Source organism: Pongo abelii, chromosome 9 (genome assembly GCF_028885655.2).
Source record: "Pongo abelii isolate AG06213 chromosome 9, NHGRI_mPonAbe1-v2.0_pri, whole genome shotgun sequence".
NCBI classification, from domain to species: domain Eukaryota; kingdom Metazoa; phylum Chordata; class Mammalia; order Primates; family Hominidae; genus Pongo; species Pongo abelii.
Genome location: NC_071994.2, coordinates 123,434,967 through 123,462,748, shown reverse-complemented (window position 1 = coordinate 123,462,748; position 27,782 = coordinate 123,434,967). Strand labels below are relative to the sequence as shown.

The 27,782-nt window shown below is 53.7% G+C and overlaps 1 protein-coding gene across 1 annotated transcript; it reads right to left on the bottom strand.

Moving 5' to 3' along the window:
* Window positions 1-1,395: 1,395 nt before the first annotated feature.
* On the bottom strand, window positions 1,396-21,555 carry OAF (out at first homolog). Its single transcript, XM_003777907.5, has 4 exons — window positions 20,370-21,555; window positions 5,505-5,639; window positions 4,334-4,514; window positions 1,396-2,458 (listed from the first exon to the last, which is right to left on the bottom strand). Exons 1-4 carry the CDS (start codon window positions 20,598-20,600, stop codon window positions 2,184-2,186), a joined length of 822 nt encoding a protein of 273 aa, XP_003777955.3. The 5' UTR covers window positions 20,601-21,555; the 3' UTR covers window positions 1,396-2,183.
* Window positions 21,556-27,782: the final 6,227 nt, after the last annotated feature.

Below are 27,782 nucleotides of genomic sequence, written 5' to 3'. Positions count from 1 at the left end.
TCCCTTGAGACTAAGAAGGAGCCCAAGGCAGCTGATGTCTGTAGTGATGGTGTCCAGAGCCCCCTCACTGCAGGGGCCAGACAAGCTAGGAGGTGCTAGTCAAGGAAGGTCAGAAAAACACTCCAAGTCTTAAAAACATTGCTTTTTAAAAAAGCATTATTTTTGGTGACTTGGAAATCAGAAGGGAAGACATACTGATTTGGGGACTCCCCTTCCATCAAAAAAGGCACACAGGAGGTAGCAGGTGCCTTCTCCAAGTGTCCCTCGCCCTCCTGGAGCAATGGCTGGGGCTCGGGATGGAGGTCCTGGCAGAAAGGGAAGGAGAAAAAGGCCTGGGGGGTGACTGATGGGACAGCTCCCTCCCCATCCCCCAGCAAGGCTGAGCTGGTCCTTGAAAACAGGTTCAGAAGGGAGGTGTGCCCACCTGAAAAGGGTTATCTCCCCGCTGACCCTCAGCTCAACCAAGGCCAAGCAAGCCCAGCTCCCTCAACCCTCTGGCCTGCATGAGTTCAAGGGGCGGTTGCAGCCTGTTCTGGGAGTTCTGGGAGCAGAGTAAAGGGGACCGCCCTGCAAACCCCTTCCCTCGCCAAGGCCTTCAGGGAAGGATCTGACTCTCCCCATCTCTTCCTTGAGAAAGTTGAGTCCCCTGGGGAACCCATGAGACTCTCCCAGCCCCTAAAACACTCCTGCCTCCATCTTACCAAATCGTTGCCATCTTCCAGCCTCAACCCACACCCCAGCTTTTCCGGAAAGCCTTTCCCAATACATGCAACCTGCACATCCCTCGTTCTGGAACCATCCAGAACCCTGCCCGGCACTTCCTATTACAGCCTTTTCATGTTGAAAGATACTTTGGAAGTGGAGAGCCTTCCAGATGTCTGATTTCATTGAGTCAGACTTATAGCTGCAGGAATGTCTGTTTTTTTCACTAATAGTAATGATACTAAGAATGGCTAACAGCACTATGTGCTAGATGCTTGACATGCAAGAATTCACTTCAGTCTCTTAAGTAAGCTCATTTTATAGCTAAGGGAGTGGAGGCACAGAAAGGTCAAGCAACTTGACCCATGGCTGCACAGCAGGTAAGTAGCTGAGCCCAGATCTGAAGCGGGGTTCCAATCTCCATCCCATCTCTTGCCTTCGCGCTGGCTATTTCTGACTGGCTTACTACGGTTGCAGCTATGTCTGTCTCATTGTCTTGGGTGGAGAAGTTTTATCTCATCCTTCCCTAGTAACATCTTCCTTCTCCTCCTTCCTTCCTCAAATGGCTGAGCACACAGTAGGTGCTTTCAAAGTTGTTGTTCCAAGATAGGCCACTGCTAGGGTGTGGGGACACTTCTGACACCAGGTGGCAGCACTGGCCAAAAGTTTTCTCCAAACTCTGGGTCTCGTCAGTCAAGTAAAAACTTAAAACGTTTATTTCTGGTAGAAATGATAAATACTTTGCATTAAAAATCTGGAATTCAAGTTTTCCTCGTACTTCATGCTCCCTCCCTGCCCCAGAAGCTTACAAAAATATTTCTGTGTAGAGAGGGAAAGAGCTGGTGCCTGCTCTGGAGGCAACGTCCAGGTCCGGGAAAGGCACTCGTGGTCTGTGATCTGTCTCAGTGGTGGGAGGTCTCCATTCGCCCCACAGGCAGCCTCGGGGCCAGAAATGAGAACATGCTGTAATCCAGTACAGGGGCTGCGTCGTGGGTCCCCAACAGCTCCTTCTTTGGGGATAGTGAGCCCCTTGTTGGGGAGTAGGAAGGGACTGAGGGGCCAGCTCCTTCCAGATGTGTGCATGGGGAGGGGAGTTGTGTCTGGGGAGGTGGATGTCCAGGTATAGACTCCTTTTAGGGTCTAAACATTTAAGGAGTTCAACAGAACAACCATAGGCCATCACGTTTTGGCAGCTTGTAAGTGAACGCTCCAGGGGAGATGCAGGAGGGAGGGGTGTAGGCCTGGGGAGCCCCTCTCTCCCTCTCTGCCTGCGAGGAAGGCACAGGGTGGGAATGGGGGTGCCTTCATGAGACCCCCTGCCATGCCGCACCCCCTTCACAGTCATGTGAGATGGGGCCAGAGGGGCCCAGGCTCTAGGGCCAGGGGAGTGGAAATAAGGCCTCAGGTGGGGGTTGCCACCCCTCTAGTGGCTGATGAAGAGCAGTGGGCCCAGAGCAGCCACCCGCCAGGTTGCTCCCACCCTAGCCTGGGTAGGGATCCTCATCCCAGAGACACAGCTGCCTGTGGGGCACGTAGAAATCGAAGCTGTAGCTCTTCTGGCAGCTGCGGATGCCACACTTGTAGGGCGTGGGCCGGTCGCGGCTGTGGCAGTACTTGAGCATGCAGGGGTACCAGGCCAGGCTCAGCCCATAGCGGCAGACACAAGGCTGCCCGTGCTCCCCCACCTGCCCGCAGCGAGGCAGCTCCGCCTGCTCTGAGGCCTTGGGCAGAGCCTCGAACACAGAACTGTCCACACCTGGGGGAGAGAGGCAAGGATCAGGGAGGGAGGTAGGGAGGGAGGGAAGGAGCTCCCCTAGCCAGAGGCCTCTGCCATTCCCCACTTGGTCTCCTCTGTCATCCAACAGGCATTTACAGACACCTCCATTTCCAAGCTTGCCATGGGACACAGAGGTAAGACCTGGTTACTAGGCTCCTCCGTGCTGGGCTCGTGGGAGAGACAGATTAAATAGGAATCACCCTCCTCTACGGCATCAACGTGTGCCACGGGCTCTACTTACAGTACCTCCATCTGTCACTCCATGGGCTAAGTATCGTCATCCCTGTTTTACTGATGAGAACATCGACCCAGAGTTTAATGATCTGGCCAAGGTTTCAAGGCCTCCACTCGACCACACTGCCACCCAGTGCTTTAAAAAATCACCATACTGGAGTGTGCTGAGATAGAGGCGTGGGGAGACAAGGTTGGAAGTCAAGGAAGGCTTCTTAAAAAAGGTGACATCTGGCCGGGCACAGTGGCTCATGCCTGTAATCCCAGCACTTTAGGAGTCTGAGGTGGGTGGATACCTGAGGCCAGGAGTTTGAGACCAGCCTGGCCAACATGGTGAAACCTCGTTTCTACTAAAAGCACAAAAATTAGCTGGGCACGGTGGCGGGCACCTATAATCTCAGCTACCCTGGAGGCTGAGGCAGGACAATTGCTGGAACCCGGGAGGCGGAGGTTGCAGTGAGCCGAGATCGTGCCACTGCACTCCAGCCTGGGGGACAACAGTGAGACTCTATCTCAAAAAAAAAAAAAAAGTGACATCTGAGTAGGGCTAGGCAGAGAAGGGCCAGCTAAGCACACCCACAGAGGGGCAGGTCCGGTCAGGGTGGCCAGGGCTCGTATCAAATGGGAAAGTGTGCATATTGGGGCGCTGGAGGAGACGGAAGCGACTGGCCCTATTAGGCTCAGGGGCTGTATGGGAAAGGCCAGCTTCTGGAGGACGCTTATGTCAAGCTTGTGGCATAGTCTGGGGTGCAGGCCATGGGGGAGGGTGTATACGTGTGGAGGGCAAGACCACAGCTCGGTTGGGCATTTCTAAATCTGGGCCTGCCCTGGGAGGAGCAGGCATTTCTCCAGTGCTCAGTTGGCTGGCAGAAGGCACAGGGGCCCAGAGTTGGAATGGCGCCATTTCCCTCTCCCCTCCACACAGAGGACCTGAGGGCGGTCCTGGGAAAGGTACCCAGAGAGGGGTCAGCGCTGAAGTCACAGAGGTCAAGAAGGCAGGGACCATGTAGTATGGAGAGGAGCTTCCAAGGATCTTGGGGCAGAGATGCTGGCACCAGGGAGGGCCTGAAGCTGATATCTGAGAGGTGACAGTGGAGGGGGGCAGGGTGTCCTTGTGCCCCACACCCATGACAGAAGGCCCCATCTCTGTGTCCTCACTAAGAGCAGGGACAAGGGGAAGTACCTGGGAATCTCCCTCCACAGGGCCTAGCAGAGTCTGTGTGCCCTGCCTGGAGTAGGGCCCTTTCCTCTGGCTGAATCTTCTCACTGAATAGTCACACAGGTGCCATTTCCTCCAGGAAGCCTTCCCAGACCAACTGTAGCCTGGTTTGGGGGTCCCTCCCTGAACACCTGTAGCTATCATGGTACTCTATCACACTTAACTCTGTGCAGATCTACCCTGCTGGGGGACAGGAACTGAGTGTCTACATCTCTGATTCCTGTGCCAATACATCTCTGTAGGTGTTCAGTAAATGTCTCCTGAACAAAGGAAAGGCTAATGATGAGACTTGGCTAATGATGAGACTCGGCTAATGATGCCTCTGCCCTCCTCCACTGCTCTGTGCTGTCTCCCCGTCCCCTTCCCTCCACCCAGCAGTGGGCAGTGCCCAGCTCCCAGCTGACCTTGCTCCAGCCAGAACCTGACATCCTCCTGGCGGGTGTAGATGGCATCCACGGCCTCGGCACACACGTTGTGGAGATGGGGGCTCAGCAGGGCCCCCTGGCTGAAGTTGACAGCGACATCCATGTGCAGATGCTCCAGACCCCGAACCTCCTCCGCCTGCCGCACTGCCCGGGGATTTTTCTGTGTGTGGGAGAGAAGTCACTCCTACCTGGCTTCAGAATGCCCCCTGTCCATCTTCCCCTGACCCTCCAGAGTCAGGCAAGCCCAGGCTGACTGCCTTTAGAATGCTGGGGCCATCTGCAGGGTGGCAGCCCCACCCGTCTCCAACTGGTAGTGAAACTGATGCCTAGAGTACAGTCCAGCCTTTTCAGCTTCTATCCAGAATGGACACTTCCCAAACTATGTGCTGGCCACTGGGCTGACCTCTGGGGCCTGATGGAGAATGCTGAGGTGTGGATGGGAGGTGGAGGTGGGTGGGCCAGGCAAGCTGTGCCAGGGCATATGACCTCTGGAATCACGTACTTTCCAACATCCAGGGAACCAAGTCCCTTTGGGAAAGCAGTTGAAGCGCAGGGGCGAGGAGGCCCCCAGGGCGGGCTCTGCTGGACAGGCCAGGGAACTTAGATGAGGCTGGGGCAAGGCCCTGGGTCTAAGAAGACAGCAGGAGCAGGCCGGCAGCTTTGAGGGTCTTGAACACTACATATGTTAGCTCACTGAATTCCCCCATAACCCAGTTTCAATGAGAAAATTGTGGCTTTGAAAGTAACTTGTCCAATGTCACCCAACTAATGAGTGACGGAGGAGATGTGATGCCTGATCTGACCTCAGAGCCCAAGCCCCTAGCCTGTCACACACGGGGAGGTGCTGGAACCAGACGGGAGAAATCTGAGAGTTGGGGTTCAGTTAGCGATCTGCAGCTGTAGGGTCAGGTTTGGCCTGGGGCAAAATCAGGGGCTCAGGACTCTAGGGTGAATGGGGTACCAGGGATGAGGGCAGGTCAAGGGCAGTGGGTCCAGGAACAGCATGAAGATGAGGAGCTGGGTGAGAGGCTAAGATTGGGGAATCAGAGCTTAGAGCTAGGCTGGCTGCAGGGGCCGCGTCTGTGGGATGGGATCTGGGCTGGGTCTGCGGGTCGGGATCTGGGCCAGGCAGGCCTGGTGGGGCACTTACCTGCCGGAGCTTGGCCATGGCCTCACTGGGGATGATCTCATTGTGCTGCAGCTGGGTGACAAAGCAGAGGGCCTGGAACTGACTCTGCCCCTTCTCCAGCTCCCCCAGGATCAGGGCCCGAAAGATCTTCACATCCTGAAGAAGGGCAGGAGGATGGGAACAGCTGGAGGGTGCGGGACCTTCCCACTGGCCCACCGGGTGCTCAGCTTGGCCCCTGAAGAGGATGCCTGGACACTGCCCGGCAACAGACACCTCCCTCCTGCTGGTCTAGGAATTTTTATCTTTTCCATTTAAACCCGTGACTTAAAAGAAAGAACACACCCCAAATGTTCCAAAGCCTCCTGGAAAATTGACAAAGTGAACCACTAGAGTTTTTTCCAGCTGATGATTCCTCTTGGTGGAACCCCTTAACCTCACCCTGATCAGGGTGGGTCAGGGCCTCTACAGGCACCTGACCAGGGCATCATGGAGGAGGGCTGGACTTTTCCAGTACTGATTCCAGAGTTCCTTTCTCTGACTTTTTTTTTCTTTGTAGTTGTAATGGCTAGAAATCTTAGACATTCTTATTCAGTAGATTTGGGGAGAGGTCTCAAGATGCCCTTGGTGCTTCTGATTGGCCAGGCTCCTGGCCACCGACCTCTGAGTGAGTGGGGTGGCGGAGCCGGGACGGGGTGAGGGCAGACAGGGAGGCTGGCTGCAGCTGTTGCAGCCTTCCGGCCTGAGGGAGCTAGGATGCCTCGCCTTTTCCTTTCCTTCCCCACTTCCCCTTTCCCCCATGGGGTCGCTAATGGCATTGCCGCAGTCCAAGGGCTCCTTCCTGTTACTGACTCACTGTGTGAATGGGGGGTCTGCAGCAGGATGGAGGGAGTAGAGCTGTAGGGTGGGCTGGGGCCCCCTTCCCTATCTGGCTGCTGGAGCCCTGTGCTCTGCCCACCTGCACTGCTCACCACATGAGAAGGGGCCCCTTGCCTTCTTACCCATCTCTGTGACTTGATTAACTCTGCTCCCAGTGAGAAGTTAGTGGGTCCCAGTCAGAAGTGGTCTACATCTGTCAAGACCCCTCCTGTGGTGGAGGCACCCTGGCCTCAGTGACCATTCTCTGCTGGGAACCCCTATGGCTCTGCACTGAGACTTAGAATGACAGCTCTGTGGATCATCTATTAATGCCCGGGCCCCAGCTCCCCACCACACAGTCACTGAGTACTTGCTGTACACCCTCAAAAACAGAAGTGTCTCAGCAACAGGCTCTGAGTGGCCCCCTTGGAGTCCAATACATGTGGCAAGGGACTCACAGCTCTGCCCCGAAGCTGCAATGTATTAGTGAGTCCTCCAGGCTTTCCCCTAATTTCTCTGATGTGTAAAATGGGGATGATCCCAGTTATGTGACAGGGTCGTGGTGAGGACTAAGTAAGTTATCTGGAAGATTCTCACATGGGGTAAGCGCTAGCTGGGATTACTCTTGTAGGTGACCAGCAAGCATCGTAGGTAGTCTGCAACAAACAAGTGCATGTCATCTCATAAATGCCCATGTATTTCTGCAATCCTTTAACTCTACACAGAGTTTCTCTTACTTGCTTTTATTGTAAATGATCTCTGGAACAATGAGGTATGGAAGTATAGGGGGAGGTTTTCCAGAAAGGGAAACTGAGGCTCAGCTGTTGAGGAAGGTTCCATTAGGTTCCTTATGATCCCAGAGATTTGTGAAGAAGGTGAATCAGAGCTCAGCTTAACCCCTGCTTCCTCTCAACAGGAAATCCCTTCTTGGTCATGATGCTGCAATCTCCTTGTCCTGCCAGCCTGGGCTATCTGATCTTCCCCTCACTCAGGTCGGCTGAGGAGAGATGGGAGGCTGCTCTGCCTGTAGCATATTCCATTCTGGGCTCAATTCCTGCCAGGTGAGACTTGATACCAGACTTCCCCTGCTAGAGCTTGAGCCAGGCCATGTCCCTGGCAGGATCCCCCAGGAAGGATCCAAAAACCACTTCCCTGGTATTTTCAGCTCTGACTCTTTGGAGAGAAGCCTATCTGGATACTCACAGCAGCTTCTCCAATACCACAGGTGCATGAAATATCCGGAAGTCTCAGGGCTGCTCAGGGGGTCTCTTTGCTTGGTGACATCACCTGACTACCATTGGCAAGAGAAGGTATTTGAACTTTCAGACCAGACTAGAGGATGAAAGAAATCTATTTGAGCTTTTTTCCTGCTTCTATATTAATAATGTCATCAATGACAATAACAAAATGCTGTCAAAATGGGAACTGACTGGGGGTGCAGGAAGGGAATGATAATTTCTCACAGAGAAGAATTCCTCCGTATCTCCTATTTGTATAGGAAAAAGAGGTACTGAAATTTGTAACTAGAAGAGAAAAAACATTGTTTCTATGGGTCAAAAGGATGTATGATCCTCTTTAAAATCCTTACAACAGGCGGTAGGAGCTATGATTGTTACCGAGCTTGGATTAGGTAAGCTGTTCAAGGTCATGGACTAAGAGGAAACATAGCCAGGATCTTAACCCAGACAGTCTGACTTCAAAGCCTGAGCTCTCTTAACCAGAATCCATAATTGCCTCCTGGATCAGCTAGTCTCATCTCCTTGATGCTCAGCTAAAGAAGCTGGAACTCGGGCACACAGAGGTTGTGGGGTCTGCCCTTGATGCCTGAGCTGGCCAGCAGCAGAGGTGGGATTAGGACCCGCTCCCCATCATGCCCATCTGGCGGCAGCCTGCCTTAAGTCAGCACACCTGCCTTGGAATGTGGCAGCTCTGGCTCGTGGTTCCTGCAACTACCAAAAAGCATGACACAAATAAGAGGAGAAGAGGAGGAAGGAATATCCTTCTAACCCGCCTGCCTGCCCTGCCAGGACTTCATTTTTTTTTTTTTTTTTTTTTTTTTTTGAGACAGAGTCTTGCTCTGTCACCAGGGTGGAGTGCAATGGCGCGATCTTGGCTCACTGCAACCTCCACCTCCCGGGTTCAAGCGATTCTCCTGCCTCAGCCTCCCGAGTAGCTGGGACTACATGCATGGGCCACCATGCCCAGCTAATTTTTGTATTTTTAGTAGAGACAGGGTTTCTCCATGTTGGCCAGGATGGTCTTGATCTCCTGAGCTTGTGATCTGCCTGCCTCAGCCTCCCAAAGTGTTGGGATTACAGGCGTGAGCCACTGTGCCCGGCCTCTGCCAGGACTTTTTAAACCGCAAATTCTCCAGTCTCTTCTTTGTGTGCGTGTTTTTTTTTTTTTTTTTGGAGACCGAATCTCATTCCGTCACCCAGGCTGGAGTGCAGTGGTGCAATCTCAGCTCACTGCAACTTCCACCTCCCAGGCTCAAGCAATTCTCCTGCCTCAGCCTCTGGAGTAGCTGGAATTACAGGCATGTGCCACCATGCCCGGCTAATTTTTGTATTTTGTAAAGACAGGGTTTCACCAGGTTGCCCAGGCTGGTATCGAACTCCTGACCTCAGGTGATCCACCCGCCTTGGCCTCCCAAAGTGCTGGGATTACAGGCGTGAGCCACTGCGCCTGGCCCTTTCGTCCTATTTCCCCAGAAAAGCACATTCCACTTGCTGATCCCTGAGAAGGAGCGGGCAGCCCTACTTTCTGGGTCTATTTGGTAACAGGGCTCTATCATCCTGACCAGTGTCCCTCCTGCTTTCCACTCCTTGCACCTCAGACTCCCTGGCAAGGTTCTGGGGCCCCCTCTTCCTCCAACCTTCACAGGGAAGGGTGAAAGTCCCCTCAGATGCTAAGCCCAGGCCAGATGGAAGCCTGGCTCCCAGCCTTCCTCCTTGCCCAGGAATCTATTGGGATGATGTACTTCATGTGGCCTAATGCCTAAAGCAGATGCTTAGCTGGGGAAGAGCCTACGACAGGGGCTGCAGGCAGGCTCCTGAGGCTCAGGACGGGAGCCCCCAAGACGGGAGGTTGTTATAAGGCTCCTTCTCCCACAAGCTTCCAGGAAACTCCAGCCTACCTGGAAGAACTGGAACATACCACATCCAGGGCCAGGATCTGGGCCATGCAGAGGGTGTGGCAAGTACCTCAGGGAAACAGTGTTTGCTAGGGTCCTCGTCTGTAGTTTTAAGTAAGGAGTAGTAGGCTCTAGGATAGCACAGAATTTAAGAACAAAGGCTCTGGAGCCAGTGTTACCCATGTTCAGATCCTGGCTTTGCCTCTGCTGGCCACATAACCTTGAGGGGATTTACTTAACCTCTCTGTACCATAGTTTCCACATTGGCAAGATGAGTAAAACGACGGTATCTACCTCGAGGGACTGTTGCAGGGAATAAATGAGTGAAAGGTTTCAGAACACAGTGGGCTGAACATTCGGTTTCTCTCTTGTTGCTGCAATTCCTGGCTCTATGTCTGCCTTGCTGCAACTGAAATCTACTCCACTCCTGAAGACCCAGGAGCCAAGATTTTTCTCTTCTAGATGTATCTACGGCCTAGACAGGTCAGTTGACTCCTCTGGGGCTTGCAAGTAATCAGCCAATCAGTGGGAGAGCACTGATTAGCATGACCTGGGGCAGGGCCTTCACAAGCACCTGGCAGGGGAGTGGCCTTGGCCAAGACAGATTCCTGTTTTCCAGGGGATGGTGGAGGAGGCTGACTTCTGACAACTCAAGTCAGTGAACAATAGGCCTAGGGTTGAGGTTTACTCCAAGTGCAATGGAGGTAAAGGGTGGATGAGGGAGTGCTTGTTGTCCCCTTAAGGTTGGGGCTGAGGGTGGCATGAGGGAGGGAAGACTTCGCACAGTGAGGGACGCCTCATTGGCCCTTGACAGTTAAAGGTTGGAGGGCTTTCCAGCAATGAGGCGTTTACAGAAGACAGCGAGGTGTGAGTCTCCCAATGCCCCACCCAATCATCCCTCCATGCTACTATCACCCAAGCAGCCGAATGCCCTTCAAGGGCTCCCTTTGTCCTCACCAGAAAGCCTACCCCCAGAGCCTGGCATCCCAGGTCCCTGCTCACAGCAACTGCTGCACTTCCCATGCACTGAACCGGAGAGCTTGTAGTTCCCAGAATGAGCGATGCTCTGTCACCCCTAGGCCTTTCTGTGAGCAGGTTCCTCAGCCTGGATGCCCTGTGCTCAGCTGTCTAGAGCTGTCTTATCTGTGCCTTGTGTGCAGGGCACAGCTCACAAACGACCCTCCTCTGACTGCCCTCCCAGTGCTGCCCTCACCAGCCCTTCTGCAGAGTTGGCCAATCCCAGTCGCTGCCTCTAGAGCACAAATCCCACTGTCTCCTCCCACTGTGTTTGTGCTGACCTCTTTACTTGTCTTTCTTTCCAGACTCAACTTCTTGAGCCGGGAAAAGTGGCTTGCTTGAAGTGCATCCCTGCCCCCTGGAACACAGCAGGTGTTCAATAAACATCTGATAAGGAATACGTGAAGGGTGAATGAACAACAGCATGGAAAAGTTCTCCGAGAAAAGTGGTGGGAATGTACTAGGGGAGGAAGGGAAGGGTAGTGAGTGCTGATGAGGTTGGCAAGGGGCCAGGACACAAGCAGGACGCAGGGTCTGAACCAGGCTGAGGAGTGGGAGGCTTCCTCTTGTGCCTCTCTGGAAGTCATTGGTGGGTTTGAGCCTGGGGTGACATGAGGGACCTGTGGTTTGGAGCTGAATCAGACTCCGCCTGAGGTTGTGAGAGTGCCTTGGATCTCAATGCCCCGGGCAGATGATCTCTGTCCTCATGGAGCACCTTCTGCCCAGGCAGTAAGTCATCCAGGCCCTCTGTGACCTGCCTCTGGCTCAAGAGCAGCGACTCTAGCCTACTCACATAGTGACCCTGGGGTCTGTCGCACAGCTGGGACTCAATGCTTAGTAGCTGGAGGAACGAATGAATGCTCTAGGGCCTCCATCAACCCACCGGCCTCCAATGTGCAGACACTCTTTCTTCTTGGCCTTTCCTGTAGCTGGGCTCCTGCAGGCTGGTAGTGCTACAGCTGCTATTTTGGCATCTAGAAGGTTTAGGGGATCATCTAGTTCATGGTCCAGTGAGGTTCAGCAGGGAAGTAACCTTCACGAGTCACACAGTGGCAGAGCCAGGGCCAGAAGCCCAGACCTCCTGACTCTGAGTCCAGTGATCTTCATGCTTGTCCTGGCTCCCCTCTTAGCCCTTGTCCAGATACTCAATTCCTCCCTGTGCCCATCCCAGCCACGCTGTCTGACTGGGATCCACCTGTGTCTCCAGAGGGAAGGCTGCTCTGGTTCAGCCGTACTGGGGGAATGTGCTGAGACACGGCAGAGCACCCCTGGGCAGACATCCTGTGCTCAGCACTGAGGGTGGGGAGGGAGCCCCTGGATCCCAGGGGATAGCAGGGCTGTCACACCAGCCCTGACTGGCTTCCAGACTCAGATAACATTGGGAAGAATGAAACAGGCTGTTTTGCCACAGCCTCAGCCGCTGTTCCTGGGGGTTTATGTTACTCACGGCCGAGCCTAATCTGAACTGACACACAGGCTCACACAGCTTCCCCATTTGCGCACACAGTCCTCTTTCACAGACAAGCTGGGTCTCAGTCTCCTTCCCGCAAGGTCTCCCAGTGGCTCCTGTTCCACATTCCCATTCCCTCCACAGGGGCGCATCTGGGCCTGTCTCCTCCCTCAGTCTCCCTGTTCCCGGCAGAGGTGACTCCCCACCCTCTCATCACACCCCTCTCCGCAGTCCCCACATCCGCCCCCCTGTGAATTCCCCATCCCACGCCCAGTGTCAGGGCACATCCCGCATCACCCTCCTCACTTGCTCGATTCTCCTCACACGCCTCCTCCCGACACCACTTCTCATAACATGTGTACACACACACACACACACACACACACGTGTACATGCGTACATGCAGAAGCACAAACTCTCACCGCATGTCATCACCTCGCTCCAGCCTGCCTAGTCTGCTCTGGCACCCTGCCTTCCCATCATGGCTCCTAGCTGGCCCCATTCTCCAGGCGTTCTTCCTCAGCCCCTCCCCAGAAAGCCCTGGGGGTTGAGGGGAGGCCCGCCTGCAGGGGAATGGAAAGCAAAGGGGGCCAGAGAAGCAGACTGCCCCTTCCTTCCACACCCTGCTTCCAGCCACCACTGTCCAGTGCTGGTCACGGCCCAGGCTGCAGGTCATCGCTCTAGGGCCACACAAAGCCACTTGGCCCCCTCCCACTCTTCCAGCCCCCTTGCTCCTGGACAGCTGGCGCTGTCTCCTGGGAGTGTCCTCTGCCATCTTGGTCTCCTTCATGTCACACCAGAAAGCGTGATTCTGGGGCCCAGGCTGAGCCAATCTAAATATTTATTCCTCTGCTCCTGGCTGGGGCTGCTTTATGGCTAGAGAAGGGGCTGGCTTCGCTGGGCTGGGGAGGGGAGAGGGGGTTTAGCCTGGAGAGCCAGCCAGGAAGCAGTGCCTTCCTAGCCCCACGGCAAAGCTGGAAGCACCCTGGCTGCTCTGCCCAGGCTTCTCGAGCAGGAACGGGGTAGATGGATTCCACCCAAAGCCAGGTCACGCACATCCCGAGGCCAGTGCCCAGGGACCTAGGCTGCCCCATGATGAGATGCCAGCATCCCCTCAGGGCTAGGCCTGGACAGAGGCCGCTTGTCATGGGGCATTAGCACAACCACTCACCCAGAGCAGTGCTCCTGCCCCCAGCCCCTCCCCAGACCAGTGCTCTGTCAGCCGAATCCCAAAGGTCACCACTGTCCTGACTGCTGCAGGAACAATGTGAGGCTTTATGTGGATCAACTGCGCCCCACTGTGCCGCTGACTCAGTGCTCCTAAGACGGGTCTCCATGCTTCCCTCTCACCCGCATTCCCAGCCCTGATGCCTCCCTTGCTCCCTGCCCTTTATCTGAATCCCTAGTGGCAGCCACTTCAACACTTGCCAACTTCAAGGATGTTAGCTCCTCATGATGCTTTGGTCCCTACAGCAGAAAAGCAGCAGCAGCAACATGCTTAACGGTGGGGTAGAGGGACCTCCCGGCCTGCGGGCACTGGCACCTCGCTCCTCACATGCCCACGCGGGCCTCTGTTCTGCGAAAGGCCTCTTAGTCACTGCGCACACTGAGCCCCGAGCATCACACTGTTGTCTCTGGTGTACCGGCAAGGGGCCTGGGGCTCAGAGAGGTTAAGTGACTTGCCAAGTCACACAGTGGGTAAGTGGCAGGAAAAAACGTACATAGTGATTGCTCACTAATGTCTGTGAGATATTTTCTTTTCTTTTCTTTTCTTTTGAGATGGAGTCTCACTCCATTGCCCAGGCTGGAATGCAACGGCGTGATCTCAGCTCACTGCAACCTCTGCCTCCCTGGTTCAAGTGATTCTCCTGCCTCAGCCCCCAGAGTAGCTGAAATTATAGGCACACACCACCATGCCTGGCTAATTTTTGTACTTTTAGTAGGGACAGGGTTTCACCATGTTGATCAGGCTGGTCTCGAACTCCTGGCCTCAAGTAATTCGCCTGCCTCAGCCTCCCAAAATGCTGTGATTATAGGCATGAGCCACCACATCTGGCCTTGGTGAGATATTTTCCAAACTCATCCCCCTCACCCAGCTCCCCAAGAGGCCATGCAAGGGAGAGAGGAGTTGCAGGCATGGCCAAGTAGCCAATACTCCATCCACTAGAGGTAAGAGCATGGGGGAAGTGGCCCAGCCCACGTCTGTACAAACGAGGGTCTCTGTGGATTTGTTCCTCTGCACCAAGGTTTTTTCCAGCCTCCTTCTCCCCTCCACCTCCCTCCCCAGGGTTCTTTAGCCTATTGGAAGGAGCCCACTCATGGTACCATGGCAGACAGGCAGTCAGGATATACTGAAAGGAACCCTGGGTCCTAATATCGGATCATCAGCTGCTTGATCTTGTCAGCCTTACTTGAGAGCTCCAGGCCTCAGCCTGCACGTCTACATAGAGAGGCACCATTTGCCTCCTGCTGTCTGTGGCAGTGAGGATCGGATAAGACCATGTATGACATGAGGGACTGCTCAATGGGTGATCTCCAGACCCTATGCAATCCTCACTTCAAGGCTGGGCCCTCCACCTGCGGAACAGGAGTCTGTCCTAAGTTTATCTCCACCACCTCTCTGTGCCTTGGGAAGCCTGGGAGGGAACTAACTCACTCTCCCCACCAGCTTCCCAGCAGGATCCTCCATTATCCCAGGTGGCAGTCTTCATGGCCTGCCTGGATCTTTTGCTAGGACTCCAAGTGGACATAGCATTCAGGGGTGGGAGATGCTGGCCAAGCTCCAGGGAGGGGGTCTGAACCCTCAGGCAGGGCTGCCCATCCCTGATCTAAGGAGGAATTCCTCACACGCAGAGGAGGGACAGGTGTTAGACCCAGGAGCCCCATGTCAGTAAGCCTGGTCATTCCATCTGGCGACTTCTTGTAAATACCTGTGAGGAAATGCTCTGAGCTCCAGAAAAGTCTGGGCCTCTCCCGAAAGCACCTCCACTGCCTTCTCCTCCCCAAGGAGACTTTCCATCCATCAGATGTCTCCATGCCAAATCTTAAGGGTACTAACACAGACAGGGTAGAGGCAGACTGGGCCCTGAAAGCTTCTCAGTGCCACATCTATGTGCTGTGATATCTCCTTGGGATACACGTTCTTAGGTGACAACGTGGACACTGCACATTCCACATCTTCACTGACTGCAACTCAAGGCTTCCCGTGTTGCTCCCCTACCCCCAGACCAGGCCCCCCGGCACAGGGGCTCTAGCATTCTTTGGACTATCCCTTCCTCTGGCTCCCACTCACTCATCAGTGCCCAGGACAGGGCTCAAGCTTCCAGCCTCCATGGGTCCTCGTCCCTTCGAAGTGGCCCTGAGCTGACCCACACAGCTGTACGGTTCCCCTTATCTTGCTTATTCCCTCCAAGGCTCCAGCTGTGGGCCTTCAGGATCCCCTCTTTCCACACTTTTGGAGTCTGTGTCTCCTTATCCTCCCTGATGCTGGGAGGGGAAAGGGACCCCCACCACCCACCACCCTGATGCCATCACACATGACCTTCTTCATATCTGTCAGTATCACCCTCCCCATCCAGTCAGCCCCAAGGCAGGCAGCCTGGAGCGTGACTCATCCTCTTCCCAGCTTTTGGCCACTCGGACTGGGGGACAGAGGTGAAAGAGAAATTGGCAAGAATACCAGCTTCCAGGAGGTAGACCAGAAGGGCTGTCAAACAGCCAGGTTAGGGAGAGGGGATGGTGACACACCTATGATTAGATATGCCAGTGATTATGTACATCCAGGGCTAATTACACCCATAGGATGTGGAGTATAAAGGAGAGTGTTGCCCACCGAGGGCACACTGTGAATTAGTTTGTGTACTGAGGGCACACAGCATTAGGCCTGAAGTATATGTGCTGCTCAAAACACGTTAGGATTACTGTGGGTAAGATGACAGGTTTCAAATATGTGACTGAGTTTGGGCCCTACCCTCATTTAACCTGACCTGGCTCCTTCTCCAGGTCCCCTCCCCTCCCCTAGAGCAATTGTGCCAGTGGTTCCCAAACTTTGCTGCACATTGGAATCACCTGGGTTCTTTTGTCACCCAGACTGGAGTGCAGTGGCGCGATCCTGGCTCACTGCAACCTCCACTTCCTGGATTCAAGCGATTCTCCTGCCTCAGCCTCCTGAGTAGCTGGGACTACAGGTGCATGCCACCATGCCCAGCTAATTTTTTTTATTTTTTAATTTTTAGTAGAGACGGGGTTTCGCCATATTGGCCAGGCTGGTCTCGAACTCCTGACCTTGTGATCTGTCTGCCTCGGCCTCCCAAAGTGCTGGGATTACATCACCTGGGTTCTTTAAAAGAAAAAACAAAACCAAAACGACTGCTGCCTGACTCCCATCCTGAGATATTCTGATTTCACTGGTAGGGTGAAATCACTGCAGCCCAGGTATTGGGAGTTTTCAAAGCTCCCCAGGTGATTGTGAGGTGCGGCAAAGCTGCGAGCCACTGAACTGTGGCATTCTTTCGGAGCTGTGGCATTCTTTCAGAGCTGCGGCTCAGTCAGCCTGATGGCCTTCACTCAGCCTCTGGGCAGGGCTTGCAGTAATGCATGATGGCCATTTGATAGCTGCAAGCTACTGAGTCTGCAAGCCTCACCTGGGCTCCAGGCTAAGTGTCCTCCAGTGGGTTGACGACTGTGACTGCTGTGCTGCGTCAAGGTTCAGGGTGGCAGTGTGGGAAAGAGTTAGACTGTCAGAACTCTGACGCGGGTAGAGGCAAACGGGTGGGAAGGGCTGGAGAGAGGGGGCTGGATAGGGTTGGGAATCAGATACAGGCCTTGGTCCCATCCCACACAGCGGGGCTCACTGCTGCCCTGGGTGGACTGTCAGGACAAGGATGGCTGCTCCTGCTCTGAGGGGCTGGCCAGCAATTATGGAACTTCAAGGAGAAGGTTACGATGAAGAGCTCAAGGCTCCTCCAGGCTCAGTACTGACTTTTCTGCATGACCTTGGGTCTGTTGTTCAATGTCTTTGAGTCCAAGTTTAGCAGAGAAGATCCTTGCTGAAATGCTGTGTGAGCCACAATTAGCAAAGCTAACGGCTCCTATGTCTTGAGCACTTAACACAGTATCTAATAGAGAGTGAGTATGTCATAGGCACTACTAACCGTGGGATATGCCCACTTTACAGATGAAGAAATGAAGGCCTGGAGAGATCAAATAGCTTGCCCAGGGTGAACCTGCTAATAAGTGGTAAACCAAGTCTGTCTCATTCTGTCTGGACTGTTCTCCCCAACGTGATCAAATGGCAAACAAGACTCTTCCCAAGTAGATTAGGACTTTTCCCAAACCACTGCAAATGAGTTTGGTACAAGAAACACAAAAAGCACGACTTCCCAGGCTGGAATGCAGTAGCACAATTGCAGCTCAGTGCAGCCTCAGCTCCCGGGCTCAAGTGATTTTCCTGCCTCAGCCTCCTTGAATAGCTGGGACTACAAGGCACACACCAACGTGCTCAGCTAATTTTTTAATTTTTTGTAGAGACAGGGGTCTCATTTGGCCTGAAGATTTCATATTCCTGGTTTCAAGCAATACGCCTGCCTCAGCCTCCCCAAATCCTGGGATTATAGATGTGAGCCACCACACCCAGCCCGAGTCTTTTTCTTATAGGAAAAATCATTCCTTCTAGACCGAACTTTCTTGTAGAAATCTGACAAAGACTATGAGGCATGAGGCCTTGAGAACTGAGAGGTGACCCACCCTGGAAGGATTTGGACATAGAAGCTGCTATGGCCAGTGCAGGCAGTGAGTGAGTAGCCTGGGTGAGGATAAGGCTATTCTCCCCCACACTGCACTCTCCAACTCCATCCCGTCCTAGGCCAATGGAGAAACCTGGAGTTAAAGGGACTTGGGAAAGCTGGTTTCTTTTCTGTGTCTTCCACTCCCAATTCCCTCCCTTGCTGATGAAATTGGAGATGCCAGAGGTGGGTATGAAATGGTAGCTTCTGGGTCAGAGGCTAACCTGAAAATCAGACTTCAGAAACCTGGATGGAGGTCTGAACCACTGCAGAGATTCAAATGAGGTGCTCACAATCTCCAAATGTACTTTCTAACTGGGCAGTCAGATGCCCAGCATACCCTCACTCCAATCCCCAGCACCCCACCCCTGCCATCAGCCACTACTGCCATCACATCACAGCTACCTGGGCACTTCTTAGCCTCTCCCTTCAGATCAGAGCAATAAAAACCTTCCAGCTGTAGCTAAAGGCTATAAAAGCTCAGCCCTACCCATTGCCTTTCACTATCCTGGCCACAGCCAGGGAAGTCTCTGCAGGATTCTAGTGCAGCCACAAGATGACGTCCAGTGGGCAGGGGGGGTGGGAGCCTCACAGCCTGGCCTAAGGCTAACTTTCAAGGACAAAGGGCTTGGACAGAAGATTAGATCCCCGATTCCTGATGGATCCAGCCACTAACATAGATTTTTCAGGAACAGAACACACTTGATAAAATTCTCCTAGGGTTTAGGTGGGGAGGCAGTGGGGGGGAAGCCGACCCTCTCAGCTTCCCTCTCTCTCAACCTGCATCTGAGAGTCTAGCTTAGGCCTGTGGAGTAAGGATGAGCTACAAAGTCTTCCCATGTGTGAACGCTCACTACCCCACCCCCCATCTGCCTGCTTATGTCCAATGTCAGTGACAACTCCGTGGCCCTGGGGCAATCAGTGGTCAAGCCTCAACCCCCAACCCCACCTCCCTCTAGCGATCAAGCCTAACCCCTCACCCCTGCTAACTATGGCAATCCGGCTGGGTCCCTAACTGACTCCCCAAACTCCGCCACCTCTCCTCTAAAGCGCCCTGTCTCTACGAGGGAGGAAAGACAGGCGCTTCAGCAAGGGTCCCCAGGGCCCGGGGCTCCCCCAGCTATCTAATCTGCTTCACCCCTGCACTCCCCCAGGGACAGAGCCTCACAGGGCCTCTCTTTAGCTGGGGGAAGGAGACAGAACGCTCCTTTTGAATACCTAAGACTTACCCACCGTCTTTTCCTCCAGCTTTCCTGCTCCTGGGTCACTGTTAGTCACTCACCATCCAGGCCCATTTCCTGATAATCCCCCAGCCCCCTGGGTGCAAGGCCCTTCTTGTTCCCTCCAACACAGACACACACACACCAAGAGCGGGCTGGTCTCTAACTCCCTAACCCTAATCTGGGACGGACACACACACACACACACCCCAGGCTGGTCTGTAACTCCCTAACCCTAATCTGGGACACACACACACACACGCACGCACGCATGCACGCACACACACACACACACCCCTAACCCTAATCTGGGACGGACACACACACACACACACCCCAGGCTGGTCTGTAACTCCCTAATCCTAATCTGGGACACACACACACACACACACACACACACACACACACACACACATGCCCCCAGGCTGGTCTGTAACTCCCTAACCCTAATCTGGGACACACACACACACACACACACACACACACACACACACCCCCAGGCTGGTCTGTAACTCCCTAACCCTAATCTGGGACACACACACACACACACACACACACACACACACACACCCCGGGCTGGTCTCTAACTCCCTAACCCTAATCTGGGACAGACAGACAGACAGACACACACACACACACACACACCCCGGGCTGGTCTCTAACTCCCTAACCCTAATCTGGGACGGACAGACACACACATACACACACACACACACACACTAATCTGGGCCAAAATAGGGGGGTTGGCTCGCTTCTCTGCCAGGCAGAGTGAAGGGCAGCACTTCTCCCAGAGGGAGGGGGCCTCAGCTGGGGTATCTCTCCAGGATCCTCCTGCTGCAAGCGCTCCAGCCTTCCAGACCAAAGAGGAGACAGGACTTCTCCCGGCTTGAGAGGGACCGGGGCAACCAGCTCTCCCCAGAAAAGTGAAACAGAGGGAGAGGTGACAGAGGGACTCCAAAATGTCAGGGCTGGGAGGCCTCGCAGACCCCTCAGTGCCCTGTACAGGGGTGAGAAGCCAGGCCCATAGGAGGAAAGAGACTTGCTTGCTCTAGATCACACAGCGAGAACCCACAGTGAGAGCCCACAGTGAGAACACTTCGCCTAGGACTTTCCCACTAGAGCACAGGGTTATGACTCCAAGAAGGGAGTCCAGTCGTTAGTAGGAGTTCTGGAGGAGGGTTAGCACCTGGGGGGCTCTGGGAGCGCTGGAGGAGGGAGTGAGAAAGGGCAGCAGAGGGGTTCTTTGGAGAGAATGAAGGGGTGGGCCCTGGGGAGTGGGCAAAGAGGTGTAGAGAAGAGCCTGGCGTGACCTTGGGCCAGCCGCGTCTCCCTCCTGGGCCCGTCTTTCCGTCTGCAGGCAAGAGGGCGCCTGGGATCCCGGGGGGCTCAGGCTTGAAGGTGCCACCCCGGCGAGTGAGGGCGCCTCACCTTCTTGAAGTCGGCGGTGAAGGAGACGAGGGTGCCGTCGGGCTTGCGCAGCTCGAGGCTGATGCTGTCGGCGTCGCTGTCCGCCTGCAGGCTCTCCTCGGTCACCTGGCCGTCCGGCAGCCGCACGCGGACCCGCAGCTCGGCCGACGCACCCGTTCCCAGCAGCGCCGGGAACAGCAGCAGCAGCAGCAGCAGCGCAGGGCGCGCCAGGGGTACCCCGGGAAGGCGCATCCCCGGGGGCCGCTGCAGTCCGCGGCCCTGGCGCGCCGCGTGGGGGCGGGGAGAAGCGCAGGCAAACTTCGCCCAAAGTTGGGGGCTAGTTCGGGGCGCCCGGGAGCCGCTCCGCCGGGGGCCTTGGCCGCGGGGTCGCCCGCGAGGTGGCGCGGACGCACGTGGGTAGCGCTCGGCAGCGCGCCCCCGGCGGCCCCGAGGCGGAGACTTCGCTGCCCCGGCCCGGCTCCGCGGCCCCGGGCTTCAGCGCTGCGAGCCTGTGTTTTGCACTTTTCATTCAATCCCACCCCCCGTCACTTCCTTCAGAAAACAGAAACCACCAGGACCCGCCTTAAAGAGACCGCGCACCTCGCGGCCCTTAAAGGGCCCGCGGCTGCTCTCCGCGCTTCGGCGTTGGCCGGGCAGGGGGCGGGGAGAGGGGGCAGCGGCTCCGCGGCTTTGTGCGAGCGGCCTCCTCGACCTCCCTCCCGCCCGGCCGCGCGGAGTCAGCGACCCAGGCGGTGTCAGAAGTTTGCTCTCCCGGCAAATCCCTTCCTTCCAGCAGGGGCGGGACGGGTGACTCTTCCCCCGCCCTACGACGCCACCCCCCTCTTTTTTTTTTGGCTTGCTCTTGTGCCACGTGGATGAAATAATCGGGCTTGGATTTTTAGGGGTTTTGTTTGGTCTTTCGGTTTGTCTGACAGCGAATTTCTAAAAAGCTTCTGCAAAATCAGACCTCGCTTCGCACTCTGCCTTTTCCCTGCCCCAGCTTGGAAAGGTGGATCGGGGGTTCTCGCCCAGCTTTGCCACCGCCAGGTGTTAGACCTTGATGGGTCAGGTCACCCATTGGGACGCGGCCCTCAGGTTTTGTGAGCCCCTGTGCCTCTTTCCTTTTCAGTCCTGCTTCCCGTGCTTACCGCTTTCACAGTCTTTCCTCAGTCCTGCCCACCACCGCAGACCCGGTTCTTTCAATCATAGACTGTGCAAATCCAGGGAAATGTTAGATTCCAGGTCACTTGGGAGAATTTCCAGGGACTCAGGACGCTGGCGCTCCACGACAATGGCTTTCCCACAAGCCACAAGGAAACATGCGTGCCCTGCGGTGCACCCCAACAATGAGGAGGGTGAAGACCAGGAGATCTGGATTGCTGCCTCCTCTGATTAGTTGTGGAATTTAGGCACGTTTTAAAAATTCTTTGGGCTTAAGTGCCCCCTTGTGTATCGTGGAAGCGGCTCAGACCTACACTGTCCTGCCAGTCCCAGGCAAGGGAAAAAGCCCCAGGAAGATGCTCAAAACCAATTGTTCCCTGACTTCCATTTTCACTTCTATTGGGACCTTGATTACTGATGGGTGAAAACTCCCTTCTCTGCAGCCAACCTTCCCTTCTAGGGCTTCCCCAGCGCAGGGCCATGTGAACTGCAGGGTCCGGCTAGAATCGGCCTCTTGCTATCAGCCAGGGGCTCTTCCTGCTACACACTCTCTGCTGCCTAGATTTAGGACTGAAGGGAATTTAAGAGACTATCAAGTCAGCCTTTTCCAAATTTGCCTTTCCTGAAGAATCACCTGGATGCTTGTTAGAAAATAGATTCCCGAATTCCTAAACCCATGGAATCAGATTCTAGGGAAAAGAACTGAGGATTAGCATTTTTGGCAAGGCCCACATGATGCTCGACATAAGTGGTTGACAGCAGGTATTTGGCAGATGTTTAAGCATAGAGCGGCGTCTGGGCCAGGCGGGGTGGCTCATGCCTGTAATCCTAGCACTTTGGGAGGCCGAGGCGGGCGGATTGCCTGAGCTCAGGAGTTCGAGACCAACCTGGGCAACACGGTGAAATCCCGTCTCTACTAAAATACAAAAGAAATTAGCTGGGTGTGGTGGCGTGTGCCTGTAATCCCAGCTACTCGGGAGGCTGGGGTAGGAGAATTGCTTAAACCCAGGAGGCAGAGGTTGCAGTGAGCCAAAATTGCACCACTGCACTCCAGCCTGGGTGACAGAGGAAGACTCCGTCTCTACAAAAAAAAAAAAAAAAAAAAGCATAGAGCATCTTTCCTGGAGAACCTGGCTCCTAAGGAGTTCATCTTCACATCAGGGAGGTAAGGCAGGCTGTTAGGGAATAATTGGATTAGCACAAGGATTGCTCCCCTAGGGACTCCCACGCTTAGCTGGCAACTCTTTAGACTAGAGATGCCCAGGGTCTCGCAACTGGCCTCCCGCCTGACAGGATGCTGGATCTCCATGCGGCCTTGAAGCTAGGTCTCCCACATGAGTCAGCCCACACAGTCATTAAGGGCCTCGCCCACATTTCCTAACTTCCCTTGTTTCAGGTCCTGTCCCCATCCGCCACCAGCTCTGCCCTCAGCCATTTCCCAGGCTCTTACCCCTTCTCCTCCCACAACAGCCCAGAAGTGGGCAAAGAAGCCCTGGGTGTCGGATTTCTTGTTTAGGTCCCTGAGGTTCGTCTCTGTTCACATTTTGGGTTTGGAAACAAGGATGGAAGACCTCATCTCTTTCCCACCTCTTCCCCATAGTCAACTTCCTTCTCTATTTCAACCACAGATCAAACCAGATTTTTCTTTGAAAGCGATAGGGCATTTGAAATCTCACTCCATTACCTGAGCCCTGCCTACCTCCGTCTCTGTGCCTTCCTGTTCATTTCACCTGACCACCTCTTCAAGCTCCAGGATAAAACTCAGGTTTCCCAGGAAGACTTTCTCAACTCCCACCGACCTAGCCCTCTGTTCTGTGCCGCTGTCTCCCGCCTCTGGACTCCAACAATAGTCATTATTATAGCAGCTCCTCCCCCATTGTATTCTGATTATGTCCAGGTTCTGTGCCAAGCATTTTACATGGATCATCTTATTTAATTTTCATGGCATCCCTCCAAAGTAGGTTCTATTCTTAGGCTCTTTTTACTGACTAGGAAACCAAAGCTTAGAGAGGTTAGGCAACGTACCCAAGGTCACAAAAGCAGTAGAGCCAGCCGGGACTCAAACACAAGTCTGCCCGCCTGACCGCAAAGCCCTTGCTTTGAACCACAGTAGCCTCTGCCTGTCGGTAGCCCTCACTTTCTGCCAGTCCCATTCGGGGCTCACATCCTGCGCTATCTTCTCCTGTTATCTAACGGTTTCGCGTGTGGCAAACCTGTATCCCCAGTGAGGCTGTCAGTTAGTTCAAACAGGCCAGCCCCGCGCTGGGAATAGACAGCGTTTCCCTCAAACAATCCAGGCATAGAAGCATCCATTCATCTTAAATGTAAAGGCCCTCAGAGGAAGAGCTCTAACAAGCCTAATTACTCCGACTACAACCAAACAGCTCTCATTGTCAGAGAATTCTTTATGTCTCATCGCAAGACCTCTGCCACACCATAAACCAATTTCCTTTTTTTTCTCATCTCTAGCCCTTGGAAAGCAGTAGCCAGCAGTGGTTCAGAAAATGGGCATCAGGATCTCAGTCCTGGAGCTCGGCCCCACTCATGAGCTGTGTGTCAGTGAGCCTGTTTCTTCAACTGTAAAATGGGCTCATACATTTCTCCCTCACTGGGTTGCTTTGAAAGTTAAATGAAACATTGTGCATAAAACATTTCACAACATGTTTGGCATATAGTACAGATCCAATAAATGGTGGTTGTTATCACTTAATTCTGTTTATTCTTTCCCATTGTATCAAATACTAAATCTCTGATTATACAAGTCTCTCCCTCTCACCCCCTGCCACATGTGTACGCGTGCACATACACATATTCTTTCAGAAACATTTTTTTGGCTGGGCACAGTGGCTCACACCTGTAATCCCAACACTTTGGGAGGCCGAGGCAGGTGGATCGCCTGAGGTCAGGAGTTCGAGACCAGCCTGGCCAACATGGCAAAACCCGTCTCTACTAAAATACAAAAATTAGCCGGGTGTGGTGGCAGGTGCCTGTAATCCCAGCTACTCCGGAGATCGAGGCACGAGAATCGCTTGAACCCAGGAGGCAGAGGCTGCAGTGAGCTGAGATCGTGCCACTGCATTCCAGCCTGGGTAACACAGCGAGTTGGTCTCAAAGAAAAAAATAAATACATAGAAAAGAAACATTTTTTCCTCTCTACCCTCTTTAGGTGTCTAAGTTGTATGGGTCTTGAGACCTCTGAAACTGAAAAATGGATAGAAGCAAAACCTCGGGAGGCAACTTCCCTTTGCGTTTTGGTCTGAGTGTGCCTTAATTTGGGAGGAAGAGAAACACCACACCATCTCCTAATCTGTGCCCAAGAAAACAGGTGCTGACAAGACCCTGCAGGAAGTGGAAAGGGAAACTGAACCAACGACCTTTACCGAGAGACAGGGAGAGAACCACCAGGTGCTTGTCTTTGCAAGACTGGAAAGATTTTTTTCTTCCCATGACTTTCTGTGACAGGCTGTTTGGTTTGGGTTAGGTTACAGCCCCTCTGTCTCTGGGCCTTTGCAGATAGAGTGGAGGATTTGTGATTTGAGTTTGAGGGAGAACCAGGGATGGGGTGAGGGATCCCCTCTGCTTCTCAATGTCAACTGCAAAGCTCCAGACACTTCATTGCCAGCACAGAAGTACAAATTAGCTTTCCGCCATCACACAATTATGCAGTTCCATCCATCAAGGGTGTGGTGGGAAAGTGGATTGGAGAGATAGCTGGTGGGGATACTGAGTGGAAAGGGAAGAGAAGCGGAGATGGCTGGGGTAGGCATGGAGAAGCCATTCTTTCCAGGTGGAAAAACCAGGCAGAAGGGAAGCTGTCATGGAGATGGGCTGGATCCATGACTTTCAGGAAGGAAAAGGAAGCCTGGATGATCAGAGCTGCAAGTCAAGGCAGATCTCAGTCCGTTGATTAGTCCATTGATTATGGTAGCTCTTCAGGTGCCTTTTACCCTCTACCTCTTGCTATAATTATTTCACAGTATTTGTGTTTGAAACCAGAGGCTACAAAAGAACCTAGGCCAGCTGTAAGTGGTGCTGCTCAGATTAGAAGCCTGGCGTTCTGAAGCCAGGGCTCATCTTCTCCTTTGACACCGCACAGAGCTCCATGTTGTCCATTGACTCTTGAAAGTCCCAAACATAGCTGGGCACATTGGCTCATGCCTGTAATCCCAGAACTTTGGGAGGCCGAGGCGGGCAGATCAGGAGGTCAGGAGTACGAGACCAGCCTGGTCAATATGGTGAAACTCCGTTTGTAATAAAAATACAAAAATTAGCTGGGCATGGTGGCGTGTGCCTGTAGTCCCAGCTACTCGGGAGGCTGAGGCAGGAGGATTGCTTGAACCCAGGAGGCGGAGGTTGCAGTGAGCCAAGATCATGCCACTGCACTCTAGCCTGGGCAATAGAGCGAGACTCTGCCTCAAAACAAACAAACAAACAGAAAAAAGCATAACCTCCCAAACATAACCTCTTCTCCTCCATGCTAGTTCCTCCACGAGGCCTTCCCTGCTCCCCACCCCCAGACTCATGCATTCACTCGTTCATTCAGTCATCTAGCACGTGAAGAGTGAGTCACTGCACTAGATGCTGTGGGCACAGCAGTGGAACAAGGCAGATGCAACAATTATTTACCCTGAGATGGAACATGCAAGAGAGCAGGCTATAAAATCATGGCAAAACAAAATACTTTAATTACAATTGTTATAATGGAGAATTAGAGGAGAGTCTAGCCTAGACCAGGAGGCCTTCTTGGAAGGCTTTTCCAGGTGTAGCCTAATCTTAAGAGATGAATCAGCATTGACCGGCAAAGACAATGTTCCAGGCAAAGGAAACAGCTTGTGTACAGGACCTGAGTCTGGTGGGCTTCCCAGAAACATCACCAAGTAGCTAGGGCATGACGGGGGAGGAGAGTTGCTTGAAATCATGCAGGACAGTTTGGCAGGGCCCAAGAAACACAGGGCCTTGGAGGCAATATTAGCACTGGGCTTGGTTTTGTTTTGTTTTCCTAAGATCAATGGGCAGTCATTGAAAGGTGTTATATAAGGGGTGACATGATCAGACTTGTATTTTAAAAAGATTGTGCTCGGGAAATGGACTGTGGCCATGACGAGTAGTGCTGGTGAGTGGGATGGTGGTGGCGGCAGTAGGGGTGTGGAGAGGGGTCGGAATTCAGCAACATGTGGGAGTAGGATTTGATGTTTCTTTGGACTGGGGGCAAGTGAGCAGGAGCAGTCAAGGGCAACTCCTGGTTCTGGCTTGCGTAGGCGGTGGCACCATGAATTAAGATTGGGAAGCTGGGGAGAAGCCCTGGGATTGCCTTTATGGTAGCTCTTCAGGTGCCTTTCACCCTCTGCCTCTTGCTATAATTATTTCACAGCATTTGTGTTTGAAACCAGAGGCTACAAAAGAACCTAGGCCAGCTGTAAGTGGTGCCACTCAGATTAGAAGCCTGGCGTTCTGAAGCCAGGCCTCGTCTCTTCCTTTGACACGGCACAGAGCTCCATGTCACCGCCTTCACTCACGGTCTTTGTAGGCTGAATCTGGCTCCTCTCTGCGTCCACCTTATGCCCAGCATGGTGCTTTGTACGCAGAAGGTGCTTAGTAATGACATCTCTGTAGCCCTGTGTACCTGGCACTGGGCTATGGGAGAGAGAATCTGAGACACAGTCCCTGCCCTCAAGAATCTTGTTGACCATGTGATCCAGGACCTTCCAGAGCAGGCTGGGCCACCTCATTACAATGGAAGACCTCAGGCCCTTTTCAGATGCCAGCATGGCTCCCATCTTCTGGAGACTCAGACGTCTGTCCCTGAGAGCATTTTGCCCCTCATGCCCTGGCAAGTCCCTCATCAGGGCACACTCAGGGAGGCTTTAGAGGAGAGGTCTTGTTCACTGGTCTGGAGCGTCACTGCCTTCAGCCACAGAGACCTTAGACTGTACGCCTGCGGCAAGAGGATGGGATCTGGCAGGGTTTGTGTGCCTTGTGTTGATTACATTTTAATAGGTAAACACCCTTTCCTTTATGCAAATCCCCGAGAAAATTTATTACTTTTTTTTTTTTTTTTTTGAGATGGAGTCTTGCTCTGTTGCCCAGGCTGGAGTGCAGGGGCACGATCTTGGCTCACTGCAAGCTCTGCCTCCCGGGTTCATGCCATTCTCCTGCCTCAGCCTCCCGAGTAGCTGGGACTACAGGCGCCCGACACCACCCCCGGCTAATTTTTTGGATTTTTAGTACAGACGGGGTTTCACTGTGTTAGCCAGGATGGTCTCGATCTCCTGA